Raw genomic sequence first — 19,675 nt, 5'->3', positions numbered from 1 at the left:
CACAGCACAGGAGCTCCGTGGTGGCAGCAGAGGCACCCAACGTCCTTTTGTGTTTTTATAGAAAAGTCGCGGTAGAGAAGAGGGAAATACAAACAGGAAAAGCCGCCTCGGGAGTCTGGGGGACAAAAGGGGGGCGGCCGCCCTTCAGTCCCACTGAGCGCCGCGGGCAGCACGGAGCCTCCAGCAGGCAAAGAGTTCACAAAGTTCAGCAGCCTTTGAGCCCCACCAGAGCGGCGCCTTTGCTTCCCTTAGGCGCACGTTTAACGTTACAGCGCGGCCGCTCCGCCCCCAGAGCTCCAGTTTTACTCTGAAAAAGAAGGGAAGATGTTCAGCTCGGGGAACTCCTCGTTGTTGTAGTTGGGGCCTTGGTCTCCCAGCATGGTCAGCATGTCCTGCGGGGCAGAAGAAGAGAGGCTGGGTTAGAGCAGCACGGCAGAGCGCGGGCATTGCGCCCCCAGGGCCCCAAACCCCCCCTTCTCCCCCCCCAGGGCTCAGCCCTCCGTGCCCAGGCCCCCACCCCACGTTTCTGTGCTGCCCTGAGGCTGTGGGGCAGAGGGGAGGGGGGTGGCTGGACTGGGTGAACCTGGGGGCTTTTCCCAGCCGTTCTGCGGCGCTGTGCCCCGCGCAGCTCAGCTCCACGCCTTTAGGGCCGCTTTGTGCTTTTTGTTTTTTTACATCACGGGGGTTTTGCTGCTCTTTAAACGAGAGCCGTAAGGGTCAACCTGGCAGCAGAACCGGCGGGATTTCACGCCGATCGTGGGACGGGAGGGGACACAAAGCCGACCGTGCAGAGCAGCTCCGCCCCCCGCCCGCAGCCCCGCCAGCGACCCCCGAGCCGCAGCCCCTCCCGGAAGCCACGGACGGACGGATGAGCAGCCGGGCGCCCGGACACGAGCAAAACCCCTCGGCCCCCGCGTCCTCGCAGCGAGGGAACAAAGCGCGGCCTTACCGAGAAGGCCTCGGGTTGGCCGGGCTGCTGCACGTGCTGCTCCCCCGGCGCCGCGCCGTGCTGCTGGCCCTGCCACTGCGGCCACATCCCCACTCCTTCGGCCGCCGCCCGGGGCTGGAACGAGGCGGGGGCCTGCGCTGCATCTGCGGCTGTTCAACAGGGAAGCAATCAGCAGAGTTTCCTGCCGCGAACGACGGTCGTTTCTCCGATCGCCCCGGGACCGCGCTCCAAGCGCCGCCCTGAGCCGCATCAACAGGACGGGACCCCGGGAGAAGCCGGCGCGCAGCCGGAGCCGCAGGGTGCCGGAGCTCCGCGCTTCCTCCCGCTCAGCCCCAGCACTGACGGGGCTTCACCTGAAGCCGTCGCCCCGAGGCGGCGCACTGGGAGCGGCCGGGCTCAGCATCCGCGCGTCCCCGACGCACAGAGCACCGAGGGCCCCCGGCCGCTTTACGAGGGCTGCCCGCTGCCCCCCCAGCCCCCCTCGCTGCACTCACTGAAGCCCACGCCGCGGCCGGGGAGGTTTGGGAACGCAGAGCTGCCGGGGGAAGCCGCGGAGCCTGGAGCTGCCATGGGGCTGAAGGAGGACGGGGTGCCCTGGAACGTTCCCATGCTGAAGGAAGGAGGCCGGGCCTTCACTGCTTGCGAGGCCACCTGCTGTAAGGCAGCAAGAAACGGGGGGGAAGGAGACGTGTTCGCTTGGACCCGGTCTGAGGCAGGGCGAGGCGCTGCTGGCCCGGCTCCGGTCTGCACGCACAGCGGTGCCCCCCCCCCCCTTCTGCCGAGCGGAGCAGCGCTCCATTGCAGGCTCTCCAAGCTCCCATCTCCGCCTGCAGGAACCCCAGCAGCGCCCAGGAGGCAAACGGTCCCGCAGCGCCTCAACGCTTCCATCGGAGCAGCAACGTTTCTCCCCCTCACCCCCCCTCCCTCCAGCATTTCCTCAGCGGAAACACCGGGAAGGAGCTCAGCGAAGCCCAAAACCGCAGGGAAGCGTGGGGCCAAAGGGGGGGCGAGGGGCGGCCCAGCGACGCAGCCCAGCAGCCGCCGGCTCCGCAGCTCTGCGAGCCGTTCCGACCTCCAAGCAAGCGGCAGAAGCACCCAGCGGAGCTCAGCCCCGAGCCGGGCGTTCGGGCTTTGCTACCTGGGCCGTGAACGCCGGTCGGGTCCCGGCCGCCCAGCTGCTCCCGCTGACCTGAGCGGGGCTGGCGTGGCGTGAGATCTGAGCCAGGATCCGGCCCGACGCCGCCGGCTGCTGCTGGACGATGTTCACCGGAGGCACCAGGCTGCCGCTCCTGGGGGGGGGAAAAGCCCTCAGCTGGACTCGGTGCATCGCGGGCGGCAGCGGCAGCGCAAACAGCCGCAGCGCTTCCCCCCGCCGCCCCGCAGGCACAGCAGCTGCCGGGTCAGCGCCCGTCCGGCTCGGTTCTGCAGCGACGCCCCGCGCATCCAGAGGCGCCGCCGCCCCGCGGCCCCGGTTCGGTCAGCAGGGGAAAAGCAGGGCGGGAGCGGCGGGAGGAGCCGAAAGCAGCCGGGTCGGCTGGGGGCGCCCAGCTCCCCTTCCCCTCCTCTGTGCCCCGGCCCCGCAGGGGCTGCCCTGCATTTCTGAGCGTTTGCAGACGGGTGCGAAGCGGGATGGGAGCGGCAGCGGGAAAAGGGCAAAGGCCGAGGAGGTCGGCGAAAATCGCGGCGCAGGAAAAGCTCACCTGAAGCCGTCAGCGGGCCGCGACGGCGTGAAAGCGTTTCCCTGTGGGAACAGCGGGGGGGCGGCAGGCAGCGAGCTGGCAGGAATGGCTTTGTTCTGGTCTGCGGAGAGAGGCCGGGTGAGCGGGGCGGAGCGGCTCCGAAGCGCTGAGCGCGGCGGCTCCTTACGTGGGACTGCAGGCAGCCCCGGAGGAGCCCCGTTAATTTGCTGTTCTCTCGTTTTCTAACAAGCTTTGAATCCAAGTCCCCCGGGGCTCGAGCGCCCGCTCAGCCCTCAGACACCGGGACCGAACCCAACGGGCGCAGAGCCGAACCCAGGCGAGGCGAAGCCGCAGCACCGCGCACCTGCATTGATGCCGCTGTAGATCTCCCCGAACCTCGGGTCCCTCTCCTGGTTGAAGAGGCTCTCCGCCTTCTCCAGCGGCTTGCTGTGCTCCGGCCCGGCGGCGGCGGGCTGCACGGGGACCTGCAGAGCGGAAGCGCTGAGCGGCGCAGGGGGGGCAGCGCTGCAGCCGGGCCGCTCCGCAGCGCAGCCAGGAGGAGCCGAGCCGCCCTCCCTGCCCGAACCCCTCCCGGAAAAGGGGGGGGAGCTGCTGACAGCGCAGCCGAAGCCCCGATTTACCTGCTCGTACCCGGACAGGCTCTCTCTTCCTGGGACCACTTCCAACTCTGCCTGCGGCGGCGGCGGCTGCTGCTGCCTGGAATAGAAAGCGTTTGTAACAGGAGAAGAGCGGCCGCTCAAAGCCTTTGCTGGGGGCACGGATCCTCTGCGTCCCACCAATGGCTGATGAGCCCAGAGGAGTTCACTGCTGCAGAGAGGAAGGTGAGGGGAGGAAAGCTACTGGACAGGAGGGCAGAACCGGCGAGAGAGGCACAGTGAAAGGAGCCGAGCACCTCCTGACCTTGAGGGCAGCTGCGCTGTGCCCATCTCCAGGGGAAGGCTGACACTCTGCCCCAGCTGGGGCCTCTGCATTGGGTTTGACAGGGCAGGTCGAGATTCCTGGCTTGAGTTCCTTTAAAGCAAAGAAAAAGGGGAAAAGAAAAAGAAGCAAACAGATTTAAAAAGTACCAAATGAGAGCAAACAGCTGGGTGCTGCCTGCAGGAGGACGTGGCTGCATCAGCCTGCAATGGAGCTGCTTTTGCAAAAGCTCTTCCAGTGGAGGATCCTTCCTCCCAGCCTCCTGTCCCTGAGAGCAGGGCTGGCCATGGAACACAATTTAAGGATCCATGTGCTCTGCCCCCTCCAGCCCAGAGCAGGGAGCAGCCTGCACCACCTCTGTGCCACTGCTGCAGCACAAGCGAAGGCCGGAGGGGCCTCCAAACGCCCCACGTTTCCCATGTAAATCTACACCACTGCAGAGCTGCAGCCTGCAGCCACCGCAGCACCTCCAGCCTCTGACCCACACCTGGTGCAGCTCTTTATGCTTCCTGTTAACTCTCAGCAGTCATTTTCCTCCCACAAGGAAGGAGCGGAGGTGCAGCGCTTTGTCAGCAGCTCTTCTGCAAGAGCGGCGCCCGATCCTGGAGGAGGAGCAACGCCGCAGCAGCAGCCCAGCAGAGATGCACACAGATAAAACTGCACCACAAACAGCCTGCTGCCCCCAGCCCGAGCCTGACAGCACTTCTGAGGGTGTGAGCATGGATGTGAGGATGGAAATGCGTGGAATGAGCGAGCTCAAAGAGAGACCTCTGCTGCCAGGACAGAGACGAAGGCCTGCTCTCAGCCCAGGGCTCTCAAAGCCAAAGGCTGACGCTGCTCAGCTCAGAGCTTTCTCATCACAAGCTGGGGGAAGGAAGAAGCGCTACCTGAGCTCCTGGTTCTTTCCTCACCTCAAATACAACCCAAATCCTGCCTTTCTTTCCACCTGCCCCCAGGCACAAGCAATCCTGACTGACTTGCAGAGGTCCCAGCTGAGGCGCAGCCGGGCCTGAAGCTACGAACCCCAGCCAGGAGGTGTTTTCCCTTGTTTCCCTTTGCTCTGTAAGGGCCTCGCAGCTCCTCCAGGGCACGGGCAGCACTCTGATGGAGCACTGTGTGCTGCTGACACAGCGAGACAGATGGGGGGAAAAGGAGAGCAGCACGAGGGCAGCCTGCCCCAAGCACCGCTCAGGAGCTGCTTGTGAATCCGAGCACAAACTACAGGAGAAAAATAAGCACTTAACTTCCTACCATCAACTGTCCTGCTGTGGGAAAAGCCACCCTGGAGCAGAGGATGGGGCAGCAGGAGCTGCGTTCGGCTGCGAGCCCCCCTAACATCAGAGCTCTGAATGCAAACAGAAACTTGCTCCAGCAACCAGGGCGAAGCGAGGCGCTGCAGCGCAGCCCTGCCTCTGAGCCAAAGGCTCCTCCTGCACTCTGCAGTCCTCCTGCATCTGCCTCAGCCCAGCCAAAGGGCGCCCAGGGGTTTCCTGGCTCCTGCAGGGCCTGCACGCACTGAGGGGAAGTTGGTGAGGGAGAGGCCGAAGCTCCTGCGGCTCCGTGCTGCCGTTTGCTCTGGGCGAAGCCCTGGGGTTGGTGTGCTACCGCCGGGCGGCGAGGCGTTTCCATGTACATACTTGACGTTGGTGTTGGTACAGATGATGTACTCAATTTCATCCGAGTAGGGGTTCTGGAAGGTAAAGGAGCTGGTTCTCATCCAGAGCCATTCCCGGTTTTTGGATCGGAATCGGAACATGACTGACAGAACCTGGCCTTTTAACTTCACCACCTAAAAAAACGTAACGCCATCAGTAGGACCTGATCAAAGAAGGGGTTGAAGAGCAACTTCCTCTGAGCCACCCCCCTCAAAGCTGCGATGGCCCCTGCCTCAACCCCTGCCTGAAGCCCTCGCCTCCGGAGCCCAGCAGCACTGCTGCCATTCCCTCACGCTGCCCGAGACCCGAATGACGCGGGAGGGGGGACCTGACTTCACACTGTGGCTTTTGCTTTTCTCATCTCTTTGCCCTGGTGAGATGTATGAGAAAACCTGCAGCAAAAGAAGCACGCAGCGCTGCTTCTGCTCCCGGCTGCGGGGACGAATGGACATGAGCAGCTCTCCTGGAGTCATGGAAGCGCGGGGCAGCCTTACCTGCCCTGCCACAAAGTCCAGCGCCCTCAGAAATAAGAGTAACCACAACAGGGCAAACAAATCACATCCATTCCGAGCTCTGCAGCACTGGGCTGGGCCCTAGGGATGAACCATGTTTCAGCCACGGGAGCGTGTTGGAGCAGGCTCTTTGTAAGCATGTCTCTGGCCCTAAAAGCAGACTGGACCAGCAACCAGAGGATGAATTCAAGAGTCAGACATCAGATGCTTCTCTTTTGTTTTGCGCTACTGCCGTTCTGTGACTACATCTGTAGCTGCTGCCATTCCTAAGGTTTATTCTTCTGTTGTTTTGGTTTTTTCTTCCAGTTATGTTTCACTGCTTTGCAAGCACCAAGACAGACTCTAATTTGAACACCACACACAGAGGGGTCGTTAAGGGCTTTACCTGCTGAAAGCTGTCCCGCAAAAGCTGCTGGTCCTCTGGGTGACAGAAATCCACAATGTCCTTCCCCAGGAGTTCCTAATTTTGAAGGAATTGGGAGAGAGATGAAGGCAGTTTGCACAGGAACTCGCGCTCCCTCGGTTCCACTTTAGAGCTGCTCCCCCAGCCCCGGCACACGGCGCAGTCGCAGGACCTGCTGTGCTGTTCTAACGTTTGATCTCCAATTCACATGGAGCAACAGCAACCTTAACTGACAGCTGACACAACTCAGAGCTGCCAGCTCCATCCACCATCAAAGCACTGCAGAAAGTGGATCAAGAGCCACTGCTGGAGGAGGAGCACGCGCCTGGGCGCTGTTTGGCCAGGCCTGTGTGACAAGCAGGGCCACGAGGCACAGAAGGGGAGGAGAAAAGCGAGTCTGAGCAGCAGCTGTGCTCAGGAAGCTCCTGCTGCTCTCTCACCTGTGGCTGGTAGCCGACAGTGGCCACACAGCGGTGGTCTATGAAGGTGAAAATGCCTTCTGTGTTGTGCCGGGAGATGAACTCTGTTGGCTGACAAACGTTGCTCATGTCTGTGCAGTTGGGTGAGCTGGTGACCTGCGAGGAAAGGCAGCGGCAGGGGCTGAGCCGGCAGAGCCGTGCTGTCCTGGGCAGCCCTGGGCCCTGCAGGAGGATCTGCAGCCTTCAGGGAACGCAGTGCAGCCCTGCAGGCTTCAGGACAACGCTGAGGCCTGGACGATGCTACGCACCTGCAGCCGGCCGATGGCCACGAGGCAAAACTTGCTGCCCTGGCCAGCATCTGGGTCATCGTCAGGCAGCGAAACACCTGAGAGAGGAGTGCCAAAAATTCCAGCAAGGTCAGTACAGGAAGAACTGCTGATTTCGGGGAAAAAAAGACAGACATGCAGTTCTGGCTCTGAGGAACTCCTCCACCCCATCCTGTACTCAGAATCCTCTTCCATGAAGGAATTTGCTAAGTTAAGCTGCCTCCCCGCTCCCCGTTCTTGCCAGAATGGTTTGAGTTCTCTCTCTTCCAGCCAGCACATCAGGCAGCCTGCCACGATTCCTGCCCTCTGCAGAGGGTCCCGTTCAGACACAAACCTCCACCATCCCACATCTGCAACAATCAGTTCAGTCCCAACACAACAAAAAGCGACAGATGTGCACAGGAAGCATTTGCTCGCACATTCAGCTCAGAGGGGACAGCTTCAGAGCCGTGTCCTCAGGCACAGCCGGGGCTTTGCAGAGCCCTTACCTGCAGGGGGCCAGGCCTTGATGTAACCCGTGCAGTGCACCACCACGTAGTGAGGCTCTCCATCCTTCGTCGCGCCCAAGCCGTTCCTTGGGAGAGAGAAGCAGCTGAGATCAGGCCAGGTGTCAAATCAGGTCAGGCAAGGTCTGTAATTGCCTTCAGAAAACTTCCACAGAACGTCGTGGAGGTAAAGAGAGACTGAATGTAAATGTGAGAGCTCTGAGGACACAGACTCGGGTCAGAAGGGACCTCAGGACTTCTGGGTCCTTCCCTGCAGAGCTGCCTTCCCGCTGGGTACGTCAGAACCTGCCTCATCTTTTAATTAACACAAAGACAACATCCACCAGAGCCCAGCAACAACAGTCTGAAGAACATGGGCTTTAAACCGACTTCAGACCTGAGTCTGGAGTCAAGGAAGTCTCATCTGCCCTAGGATGAACTTTGGTTCCTCCTCCAGCACTTCTCACTCTCCTATGAGCTGTAGGAGCTCAGTGCCCCAGGCCGCCCCCAGGCCTCTGCTGGGGAGCTGCAGCCCCTTGGATCCCAGCAACGCAGAGCTTTGCCCACCACCCTCGTCTCACTCACCTGCAGCGATTCCTCATGAAGCTGAGACGATTTACAGACACTGAATCCACTGAGCTGTTGCCACACCTGTACCAGAATAAGGAGCGAGGAGGAAGAAAAGCTTTTGTCTTTCTTGGTCACGGTCAGAACAATCTCACCACCTTGAATTAGCCAAAGCACTCTATGAATGGGGATGAACCTCTGAGTCTCCATCACACAGATGGAAGGCACTGATTCTGGGTGCCTGAAGAAGAGCAGTGACACGTGGGGGCGAAATAAATTGTTACTGGAAGCTGAGTGTCCTACAGCAACAGCAGAGAGCCATCTGAGCTCAGGGCAACTAAACTGGGCTGCCAGCTCTGCGTGGAAAGCCGTGCCACGTTACGTCCAGTGAGCACAAGGAGCTGGAATAAGATGAGCGAGTTCAGCTTCAGCCTCGGTGCCGTCCCTGCAGCTCTCTCATTACCTCATGCGGCAGATGAAGGATCTCCGGGAGCCCATGCACATCCTCATGGACTGCTGCCCCTCCTTCTTGACAGTCCCCGTCTTCAAATCCAGGATGCGACCTGAAGAAGGAAGGAGAACCCAGAGGTTGCCGCAGTTCCCCTCCTTTCCCCAGCGCAGGCACCAGGCAACGTGATTAGGAAACCATCAAGAGAGAAGTGTCACCAGTGGTACCTTTAGATGCACTCTCAGGGGGGGCTGCAGGATCCTTGTTAGAAAGGCACCAGGGTTTGGTTCCTTCTACAAAGGGAAGGTTTCAATCCTTGTCCTTCGCCGGCTCGCTCTGCCCTCCCCCTCCTGCCCCCCCGGGCTGCGTTACCTGTCAGCGCGTTCTCGGAGGTGGAGAGCTGCTCCCTCAGCTTGCCCACATCGTCCGGGTGCACCTGGTCGTACAGCGTGCTGCCGAACCACTCCGACTGGGGCTGGTTGAGGACGGGAGTCACGGAGTCCGAGACGTAAACCACCCTCCCCGTCTCACAGGACACGATGAACAGAAAGCCGTCGGCCGCCTCCAGGATGAGGTGTTTGAGCTCCTGCGTTCACAACACACCAACCTCTCACTCCAGAGATACAGGCGTCGCCCCCCCGGCCCCCCTCGCCCTTGGATCCCCATCTCTGCCACCAGAGAATCACAGAGCGGCCCGGGTTGGAAGGGGCCTCGAGGATCACGGAGCTCCAACCCCCCGCCACACGCAGGGCCACCAGCCCCCCATCTCTCAGCCCAGGCTGCCCAAGGCCCCGTCCAGCCGGTCCTGAGCGCCTCCAGGGACAAACGGGGCACCACAGCCTCTCTGGGCAGCTGCTCCCACAACCACCCCCCGCCCTGCGACGGCAGCGCTCCCCACAGAGCCAACACCTGGTCGGTGAGGAAGGAGGGTTTGTAGGTGCCGTCCGTGGACGTGTTGCCTGTGCCACGCAGGGACTTCATGTGGGACACGGCCATCCGCAGGATGGTCAGCTTGTCTGGTTTGCGCGCCAGGGCGCTGCAGGTGGGCACCATGTCAGACAGCTCCGTGATGTAGGCAGTCATTTTGTTCCTCCGCCTACGTTCGATCTCGCTGTGATTCTCCCTGGGAGGAAAGCAGGAAGATGGGGTCAGCACCAGGCCGGGAGGCTCCGCTGCCTTCCGGGGTGCAGAACACAGAGATGCGTTGGGGTCACCGGGAGTTGGGAGGACTGCAAGCACCCCGCATGCTGCTCGTGCACAAAGGGACGCGGGAACGAGTGCAAGGAGAAGAGCCTGCAGCTGCACCTCCCTGCTTCGGACGAGGAGCCTCACTTTGTGCCACACCGCCTCCCTGCTGCCTCGGGAAGCTACAAGCTAAGCTACGCTGCTTGAGAAGACAAAGCAGCTTCTCCATCACCCCTGGAACGCTTCAACCAAGGACTTCCTTCGGCACAGCCCCTGCTCTCAGGGGGTGCAGCAGACTCCATCTGGAGCAGCACAGCACGCAGCAGATGCTCACCCTGCTCCCTGGTTGAGGACTGCACGCATCCCTCCACCTCCAGCAACCATCTAAGGAGGCCAGGGCTGCAATTAAGGCTCGGACATCTAAATTACCACGGACAAACCTCACCTGGCACTGCCCTCACGCAGATGCTGTGTTACACTGAGGTCCCCTTACAGTCATGTGGCAGAATGGAAGCTGCAGAGCAGACACTGCCTGACTGCACCAAGCAAGGCCAAGAGGGGCAGCCCCTCCACCAGCAGCCCCTGGTGCACACGCAGCTCCCACAGCCCTGCAGCAAGTGCCAACCACCCACTGCCTTTTGTGAGGCCCTTTGTGGTCCTTTGCAAGCCTGCTCACAAGGCACGTTCCTCCCCAGGTCCCTGGGTCAGGATATCACCTCCAGACCCGTCCTTCCTATCCAGCGCTGCCGCCAAGTGGGTTTTCCCCAAAAAGGAACCTACAAGCCAGGTTTCCTACACAAAAGGATGGATGGGGTCTAAGGAAGCAGTGATGGGAACATGGAATGAGATGAGTGTGGGAGGAACAGACAGGCAGCAAGTTAAAGAAGACAAAACACGAGAAGGGAGCTGATCAGCACCAGACGTGCGCAGCCGTTCAGTGGCTGCACGCCTCACTGCGAGGTCAGAAGTGCTCAGTTATCACACTCACCTTTAGTTCAGCTCCTCCTGCATGCTGGAGTGTGAAAACAAAGCCACCTCCACTAAAAGGCTACTGGGAAACCACCACAGCTTTCACTGCCAAGTGTTCTGAGCGTGCTGAGTGCCAGCAGGAACTCGCTACCAGGGAGGAGGGAAGGGCGGCAGCTTCAAGGCCAACCCACCAAGCACTGCTGTGCTGCACCCACAGCCCCACCTCGTCCTCCTCATCCCCATGGATATTTAAGCAGTGCACCACCATTCAGGCAGGGCTGCGTTGGGGGCTGTATCTAAAAGCAGGGATCAGCTGAGCAGAACTGAAGCCTCCTCAGCTCCGTACACAACGAATAAGGCAGGAACAGCCCAGGGAAGACAGGGCGAGCCTGCAGGATGGCAGCCATCAGAGCAAGCCATCTCTGCAAGCTATCAACACAAGTGATGATCAGAAAGCTGTGGGTGGCAAGCAGTAAAAACCCTGATGGCTTTTTCAGCTGTTTTTCGTTACTGCACAGCTTGGTGCAGCTTGGTGCACTTGGGGCAATGCCTTCCTGCAGCAGCTGCAGCTGTGAGCTCCCAGGGCGCGATTCTGTGCCGAGGTGCAACAGTGCAGCACTGAACGCCTCAAGCATTCCTGCGAGAGCCACAGCCCCATCGAACTGCAGCTGGGGATCCGGGGAATAACAGAGCCCTGTCTGCAATAAACCCGAGTCGTTCTCATGGAAGGGCTTCATTTTCCCTGGATGTTTTTTTACAGGGCCACAAAATGAAGAGGTCGGAAGAAACAACCAACCTGCACGAGTGCGGCTCTGAAAGCCTCTCTGACATGAACTCAGCTCCTGTGATGAGCCCCGTTCAGGAGGGGCTGCGGCTCCCTGAGCAGCACAGGTCAGCAAAGCTGCAGTGCTGAGTGAAGCGGCCGCCCAAGCACGCTCAGCCCAGCAGCTTTCAAGGAACAAATCCTCTGTGTGCCCCCACGGACATTCCTGCAGCAGGACTGGGTGCCTTTCCTCTCCTATTTCCAATTACACAGCAATTTCCAGCAGTCTGTTCATTTTCAAGCCCTCTACTGCAGCAGTGGGGGGAAGGAGGGGGACAAAAAGGAGGAGGGATGCCTAGAGAGACACGAAGGAAGGGCAACGCTCTGCTGGTCCATGCTCGCAATCTCCATTCTCCTACCTGGCAAGTCTCTCCTTATCCGCTGAACTCTGCTCATCATCAGACCTAAAAATAAAATCAGTGAGCTAAGCTCCAATGGAAAAAAAGTTGAATGGAATGAGAAGTGGGAGGATGCACGAGGAAACCCGGCCTGCAGGCACGCCTGCTCTGCAGAGGAGCGGCTCCACGGCATAACATGGGTGCTGTGCACCCTCACACAGCAGAGCAGTGCCAGCCAGCCAGGTTGTTTTAGAGCTCTGAGAGCTTTGTCAGATGGTGAACAGGTGGGGAGGAGGGGCTGTGTGAGCGAGTGCAGTTCGCTCTGTGCAAGATTAGGAGGTGAATGGCACAGCTACAAAGGGGGCCCCGACCACGTTCAGCTGACCTTTCCTTGAAGGAAAGGGAAATAAATCAAGGAGAGCCTCTGTGCTGTTATGAACAAACAGGAAAGCAGGTTTAAGGAAAAACAACAAAATCGGAGGACGGCTGGGCTCACAGGCAGCACAGCTCCAACACCACACATCCATGCAGTCAGCACAGCTCCAACACCACACATCCATGCAGTCAGCACAGCTCCAACACCACACATCCATGCAGTCAGCACAGCTCCAACACCACACATCCATGCAGTCAGCACAGCTCCAACACCACACGTCCATGCAGTCAGCACAGCTCCAACACCACACATCCATGCAGTCAGCACAGCTCCAACACCACACATCCATGCAGTCAGCACAGCCGCCGGCCCGGTGGCACAGCGGACGTCGCGTCCCATCGCAGGCAGCACAGCGGCCGCCTGCCCGCCCACCAGCTTGCAGGAGGAACCTGCAGACCCTGTTCTGCCAAGGCTGCTGTGGTTTTCCCCCCTGAGATCCGGCTGCCCTGGATAAAAAACTGCCATCCAACTGCTGCGTCCTGAGCTGCAGCTTCTCAGGGAGGCGCCGCGGAGAGGCAGCGAGGCCGGCACTGCGAGCCCTGGGCGCAGCACGACCTGGGACAGAGCTGCTGGCCGGCTCACAGCAAGCACCACCGATTTTGATTTCAGACCAAATCAACCCTCTGACAAAAGCTGCAGGGCTCAGTTCAAAGCCCCACTGGTTACAGCGAGCCCAAGTGTCGGCTCTGCCATCTTCACCCCATGCAGTGAGCTGCTGAGAGGAGCCCAGCGCACGGTGCAGCACAGCACAGGCGTATGGGAACCTTCGCCTCCATCCTCACTGCAACGCAGGACCTCGGGGGAAGCCAGGGAAAGGCCCCACAGTGCGCCCAGCTCTGCCCCACAGCACAGCCACCCTCAGCGAGGGGGACGACGCCGGGCCCCCACAGCACAGCCTGCAACTCCCAGAGCTCAGGATGCTCACAGGAGCAGCTCAGCTCAGCCAGGGCAAAAGAAAGCCATGAAATGGTTCTGTTCAGCTCAGCTCAGCTCAGCAAGCCAAAAAAACCAAACCCACCAACAGGTGGAGGCAAATCGTTGCCCACAGTGTGACTCCATTTAAAGGAAGCCTCGCTGAGCTGCCCTCAGAGCACAAAACCACACGGCTGAGCGCAGGATTGGCCAGGAAACCCCAAGTGAAACCTGAACTAACCAAGAGAGAAAAGAACAAAGCCCAAAGCAGCAGCTGAAGCATTGAGAAAGATGATCAGTTCCTCATAGCTGGAATAAATTGGTTCAGAAGAAGCACCAAGGGAAAAATCTGGGTCGTCTGGTGTAAGTGGCCCTTCCTTCAGAGGAGAGAAAGCTCACTGGTGGAGAGCAGGGCAACCGCAGGGCATCACAGCACATCCTTACCTGGCAAATCGCTCCTTGTCGTTTGGCATCGGGTCATCATCACACCTGGCAGGAGGGGAGAAGAAGGATTCAATAATTATTACATGCTCACACTTATTCCAAAGACACTGAGAGGACAAATCTCATCAGATCACATAGAAAATGCCTGGTGTGGAGCAGGCAGCTGCATTCTGCTGTGCATCAGCCGTCCAGAACCACGCTCTTCGTTAACCTCATCCAAGTCATTAAGCTGGACATCCTTATCACCTAGATTGTTTTCCACATCATGTTTCCATCAAGCTCATCTTGCTCAGTAATTCAAGCAAACACGCAGAGCAAGGGCTTCAACTGAGCACTGGAGACACAAACCAGCAGCTGCATGCAGGGGATCTCAGGGCAGCCCGTGCCCACAGGGGCCATTATAACCCCAAGGTCGTTTGCAGCCATCTCTAATTAACTGTCCAACCCTAAGCCATGTAGCGAGACTGCAAGAAAATGACAGAAGAGCTTCCAAATCTTCTGCACTCCATATGGATCGTGAGGAGATGCCTGCAGTCCTGCCAGCTCCACAGGAACGAGGAGGCCTCTGGAACCGCAGCATCTTCACAGCAGATGTCAGTGCAGGAACGCATCTGAGGCACCAGCGAGAGCTCAGCACCTCACTGCGGTGCCACAGGGCGCGGGCAGAAGGTTTTTCTGTGCAACCAAGAGGGGTTCAGCCCTGCTGAGGGGCTCTGCAGCACCAGGGGAGCAGCGCGGCTCCCCGCCCTCAGCGCAAACCACGTGAAGGGGTGAAAGGATCCCTTCCTGCCAGAGCCTCCTGCAGCCCACAGCCACGTGCACAGCAGCTCTGGCAACAGCCGCAGCTGGAGGAACACTGCTTACTGAGAGAAAAGAGCCCAAGGGAGCGAAGCACTGCCTCCTTCAGAGCCCCTCCTTCCCCCCGTGCTGCTGGAGCAGCAAGCTCCTCCTCGGGGGGCTGCAGAGGCACCCAGACCATGCAGTAGGGATGTCTGTGTGTAAGGCTCTCCCTCACCTGAGGAATTTACTGTTCCCTTCGCCATCATCATCAAAATCAAGCCTGAAAAACAAGCAAGATGAGAATTATTAACCAAGATTCCCTTTCACAAGCTGCTTTTCCCCGTGTCCCTCAGGCAACGTTAGAAAGGAGGATTTCAGTGACCCCAAATACTGACATAAAACAATTTACGAAGTTTAGGGGAGTAGAGAAGACATTCCCTTGTGTGCACAGCACAGAGCAGAGAGGCTGAGCACCACTGCATTCCTGCCCCAAAGGCTCCGGATGGCAGAGCAGCAGTGCCACAACTGCTCCTCGCGGCCCAAGGGACCGAGCGCCACCCCAGAGCGCTGCAGCTCCAAAGCCTGGAGCTGTGAGCAAACACGACTGCAACAAACGTATGGCAGAGGACAGAAGGGGCTTCTTGCTGCTCTTCCTCCCAGGATGGAAAAGTGGCACGCAGAGGCAGCACCGTGCTCCTAAATGAAGTGTGAGGAAGGAGCAGCAGGCAGTGTGTGGGAGTGACAGCAGATGGAGGAGGGCAGGGAGAGGCTTTCACCAGCTTGGAAGCAAAGAGGAGATTTCTTGTGCCAGGAATTTAAGAGAAGCCACTCAATCTCCTTTCAATTTGCAGAGGCATCTGCAGCAAACACAAAGCCTCCCACAGCACAGAGGCTTCCCTGCACCCTCCCCCACAGACAGCTGGAGGGGCTGAGCGGGGCACAGGCCTTCCCTGCTCCCTGCCGTGCTGCAGCGCTGCCCTGCTTGCCCCACTGCTGCAGCCCTGGGGGAACAACCCCTTCCGACCCAACTCTTCCACCTCCTTTTGTTGCGTGTCATACAGCACAGGGAAACGAGCAGCATAAAGCCTAACACGGAAAGTAGGAGCGATGCAGGCACGGGGGCTCACCAGCAGACAGAAGGCTGGCTGCCCCCACGCAGCCCCCACTCACCCAGGACGCCTCTTGGCTGCCCTCTGCACGATGGCTCCTCCAGTCTGAGCTCCGGCCCCGGGGTTCCCTGAGCCGACGGCTGCGCCCAGCGAGGAGACATCTGATGCCATTTCTGCACGGGGGGGAAGAAAAAGAAACCGCTGCGACTCCAAACCTTCCTCCGGCTCAGATGGGAGGGGATCCTCGGCCCTCCTGCTCAGCAGCGGCACCGCAGCGTCTGAGGCAGCGGTTCTGTGCCATGTGTTCCCAGCCCTCCCATCCGCTGCCTCCCCACGCTCTGCTCTGAGGCCCATCTCCAGCTCAGAGCACACGCTGTTCTCATCAGCTTGGAGCGCCGAATTAAAAGCTGCAGCCTCCTTTGCAGCCAGAGGAGGAGCCCAGTGTGAGCACAGGAAGGGGCTGAAGCCACTGCCAGCTCTGCAGAAGGGCAGAAGAGCTGCGGGTTCACCTCAGCCTCACCGACAGCAGCACCTCTCGATTCCCCAGGCTCAGGAGACAAAGAATTACCGAAGGCACCTTGAAGCCACGGCCTTACAGCAGCAGCTCCCATTCTGCAGCACAGCAGAGGCACTGCTACCAGCCCCCAGCCGGCCGCACACCCACAGCAGCTCTTCCCCAAAACGATGCTGAGCGCCTGCAGCCCAGCACCAAAGGGCCACGGAGTTAACGCAGTCTCAAAGGCTCTGCGTTTCTTTTCCCCATGCTGTTCTGAAATAAACCCTCTCTATCCCTGCTTTGCAGCTGTGCTTTGAGGTTTGCTGCAAAGCAACGCAGCCACACAGCTCCCAGCACAGCCCTGGGCTGCACAGAGCCCCGAAGGCTTCAAACGGCCCAAAGCTCCACAGCAGCACTGCTGTGCTGGGCAGAGGGGACTCAGAGCCCCCAGAGCTGCTGAGACGAACCCAAGTCTGGCCTCATAACGCCAAAAATGAAAGCAAAGGGGGCCCAAAGCCCCCTGAACTCTCAGTACTGAAATCCCAGCTGAGCCAACGGCAGCAGGCCCTGCCAGGCGAGAAGCAAAGGGCAGCAGCACCATGAGAAATCTGTGCAGCAATGCCCAACGCAACTCCTCACCCTGAGCAAAGCACAGCGCTTCACATCCCGCCCCTTCCAGGAGAGGAAGAACCCTCAGAGCTGTTTGCATCACCTGCTTTTCACCTTTTTCCCCCTTTTCCTTCAGATTTTAACCCAGCAGCAGCACTCCTGTGGGCAGACAGGCTGTGCTGGCAGCTTGCAGCAGGGCTGTGAGACCACCAACCGCTTCTGCTGGGCCAGCAAACACCCCCACAACTTGTGCTGCTTCCTCCACAACGCATCTTCTCCCCACAGTGACGCTGCCAGCCTGCACTGCTGCTTGCTTTGCTCTCCACCCAGTGCTGCTGCTGAGCTTTCCTCCCTACCAGCAGCACGGAGCAAACAAAGCCGGCAGCTCCGGAGCCCACAGAGCCGACTGCAAGCTTCCCTGCAGCAGCAGAACCTGAGCAGCAGCAGGAGGCAATGAGGGCTGTGGGGCTGCCTGTTCCATCCGTCCCCAATCCAGACGGTCGCCGTGCCCGCCTCCATCAGCCCCAGCTCCCAAACTCAGCTGGAGCTGCTCAGGCACTGCTGCTGATGGAGGACTCTCTATGCAGCCTTCCTCCCACCACGCAGACAGCTGGCAGCCAGAAGGGCTGCTTTGGGTGCAGGCAAACCGGGGTAAAACGTTCCTTCCTTTCTTCTGGGAGTCCTTGGCTCTTCAGAAAGGCCGCAAACTGAGCAGAAAGAAAGAAAGTTCCTGGAGTGCTGCTCTGTGTTCATTAAGGAGTGAGGAATTTCCGGCTCAGGGAGGGGAAGGAAGCGGTGCTGCACGGCTCTTCTGCAAAAGGCAGCACAGAAATGAAGGATCCCTGCATGCACCTGAATGGGACGTGCCAGCAGAGTGCAGCGCATCAACAGCTGGAGCAGGATGGAAGAGGCTGGAGGACAGCGCAGGGAAGGGCACCAAGGGGGCCGTGCAGCTCAGCCCCACGGGAAGGACGCTGTCGCAACCGTTGGCATCTCCACGAGTTCAGAAATGGTCCCAAACAAAAAGAGCCGACCGTTCCAAGCTGTGATTGAGGAGACGGGCAGCAGCAGCAGCCTGAAGGCTGTTTCCAACCCCAGCAGCACAAGGTTGCTTTCCAGGGCCGGGTGCAGCTCAGCACATTTTTTGCTTACCAAGATTTAAACCACCCATGGTTCAGCTCCCGCAGAGCTCAGCGCAGCCCTGCCCGTACAGAAGCCAGCTCCAAACCAACCCCAGGAATCCCCTTGCACCACAGCACCCCGTGATGAACCCCCCGCTCACCACACGGCGTCAGGAGCGTCCTGACAACCCCCCTTCACCACGAAACCCATTAAGCAATTAATGGGCTGGGAGCCTCTACAGATAGCAGCTGACCCAGAGCCAGCGCCTCCCTCTGCTGTCGGAGCCGTTTGTCAGCTATTGAACACAGATGTTTCTTTTCCCAGAGAACTTTTTGGGGTCGAGCCTTTCCTATTGCACGCAGCCCAGCGCTCTGAGGGCTACAAGCACAGCGCTGCTCTCACAACCGTTTCCCTTTCCCACTCGCCTCATCTCGCTCTCGCCGTCTCTTCCAGCCCCGCTCTGCGCAGCACAGCTCGCCTTCCCTCCTGATCTGCACATCCTGCATCTGCCAGGCTGCTCTGAGCAGCTCCCAGCAGAGCCCTCCCTGCTACGAGGGCAGCTGATGGGCTGAACCGCAGCCCTGCCTCCCTGGGATGCTGCAGCACAGCAGGAGCCCCTTTTGCTGTGCGAGGAGAGCACAGATCGGACCGTTTCCCCTTCAGATCCACCTGCTGCTAACCTGGCTCAGGAATGCTCCTTTCTGGTGGCTCTGTTGTGTCTCTTTTTCCCAAGCAATGTCTGAGTATGGGATTGCTGCAGGATTTCAGCTCACAGTGTGAAACCACAGCACCAGCTCTGCACCTCAACCACCACAGATGAGCACCCCAGTGTGTTTTCTCAGCATCTGAAGCCACAAACGCTTCCTATCCCATTAGAATGCTTTAGAAAAGTCATCTTCGAGAGGTGACATCGAATCATCCTTGATAAAGCTGGACAAGTCACACAGCCCCACACCCAGTCAGCCTCAAGCCACAAGTGAGAGCAGTCAGCAACCACAAAGCAGCACAGCAAAACAAGAAAAAAAGAGACACAGAAGCTCAGGTTCTGATCTCAGCCACCCACAGCCACCAGGTTACTGCAGGGACGGATGGACTGACTGCGGGTTTTGCTAGAAATCCAATGGAGCCCTCAGGATCCCATCATCTTCCCTGCTCAGCACGCTGCCAGTGACAGCCAGCTGCCCAGCCAAGGGCTCCCATTTGGCCACCGACCACGGGACAGAACGGGCTGAGCCCTGTGCCTCCTGCAGGCATCGCAGCGCGGCTGACACACAGCTTCAAACAGACACCGAGGGGATCTGGAAGGGCTCCTCCATGCCAGCAGCTGGGCGGGCTGCGATCGGCGCTCATGAAGGAAAAACCTCCCCAAGAAAAAGGGGGGAAAAGCAACAGCGGCCATGAAGGGCAGCAGGGAGCAGCGCAGCTCCGGCACCGCGGGGCAGGGCAGCACCCCATAGGGGTACAAACCCCGCACCCCTCCGCGATCCCAACCCCCCTCGTTCCTCCCCAGAGCGACGCTCTGCTCAGCCAAACCCACCCCGCTGCTCCCACCCCCACACGGGCCCCCTTCCTCACACTCACACCCCCAGGGCCCCATTGGGGCAGCACCGCTCCCTCCCCCCTCCGCACAGCCCCCCATGCCGCCCTCACCCCCCTCCTACAAGCAGACCCCCCCCAGCCCCCCTCACAGACCCCCAGGCCCCGCCCCGTCCCCTCACCTCCCCCTACAGGAGCTGCCAACCTCCCCTCAGCCCCACTTCGACCTCCCACCCACCGCCCCCCAGGGAACGCCTCTCCCGCTCCCAGCCCTCCCCACGGCCGCACGCCCCCCTCAGCCCGAACCGCCCCGCGCTGCTCACCCGGGTTGGCGGCGGTGGCGGCCATAACGCGGCCCGTCCCGCTGCCGCCGCCCCCCCCCCTTCCCCACAGCACCGCCGCCGCGGCCAAGATGGCGGCGCAGGAAAACCCTCCGCGCCGCCGCGCAGCGCGACCCGCCCGCCTCGAGGGGCGGGGCGAAGGGGGAATGAGGCGCTGCTATTGGTCCGTCGCGGAGGGGGCGGGGCGAATGGG

General features: G+C 60.0%; 1 protein-coding gene across 20 annotated transcripts; it reads right to left on the bottom strand.

Annotated features, from left to right (window-relative positions):
* Positions 1–9: 9 nt before the first annotated feature.
* On the bottom strand, positions 10–19,601 carry ARNT (aryl hydrocarbon receptor nuclear translocator). Of its 20 annotated transcripts, none has more exons than XM_048929088.1 (24): positions 19,465–19,600; positions 15,440–15,551; positions 14,505–14,549; positions 13,490–13,534; positions 11,719–11,763; positions 9,292–9,505; positions 8,755–8,968; positions 8,610–8,675; positions 8,398–8,497; positions 7,953–8,018; positions 7,371–7,456; positions 6,865–6,941; positions 6,578–6,712; positions 6,120–6,194; positions 5,717–5,815; positions 5,205–5,356; positions 3,550–3,660; positions 3,270–3,345; positions 2,993–3,113; positions 2,650–2,821; positions 2,088–2,238; positions 1,444–1,600; positions 950–1,098; positions 11–392 (listed from the first exon to the last, which is right to left on the bottom strand). In XM_048929088.1, exons 1-24 carry the CDS (start codon positions 19,487–19,489, stop codon positions 303–305), a joined length of 2,583 nt encoding a protein of 860 aa, XP_048785045.1. In that variant the 5' UTR covers positions 19,490–19,600; the 3' UTR covers positions 11–302. The 20 variants fall into 20 exon arrangements, with proteins under 20 accessions (XP_048785054.1, XP_048785045.1, XP_048785047.1 ...); XM_048929090.1 differs by having other exon boundaries at positions 1,444–1,603; positions 2,139–2,238; XM_048929091.1 differs by having other exon boundaries at positions 2,139–2,238.
* Between the last annotated feature and the right edge of the window lie 74 nt (positions 19,602–19,675).

This window comes from Lagopus muta, chromosome 29, assembly GCF_023343835.1.
Source record: "Lagopus muta isolate bLagMut1 chromosome 29, bLagMut1 primary, whole genome shotgun sequence".
NCBI classification, from domain to species: Eukaryota; Metazoa; Chordata; class Aves; order Galliformes; family Phasianidae; genus Lagopus; species Lagopus muta.
This window is presented reverse-complemented; position numbering and strand designations above follow the sequence as displayed.

Excerpts from the sequence above, each read along its gene's own strand:
- ARNT (XM_048929087.1), bottom strand. The coding sequence starts at position 19,489 with ATGGCCGCCACCGCCGCCAACCCGG. Across the intron at positions 6,195-6,577 it reads CTGTCGGCTACCAGCCACAG|GAACTCCTGGGGAAGGACAT; the intron begins GTGAGAGAGCAG and ends CTTCAAAATTAG. Across the intron at positions 3,661-5,204 it reads TGTACCAACACCAACGTCAA|GAACTCAAGCCAGGAATCTC; the intron begins GTATGTACATGG and ends TTTGCTTTAAAG.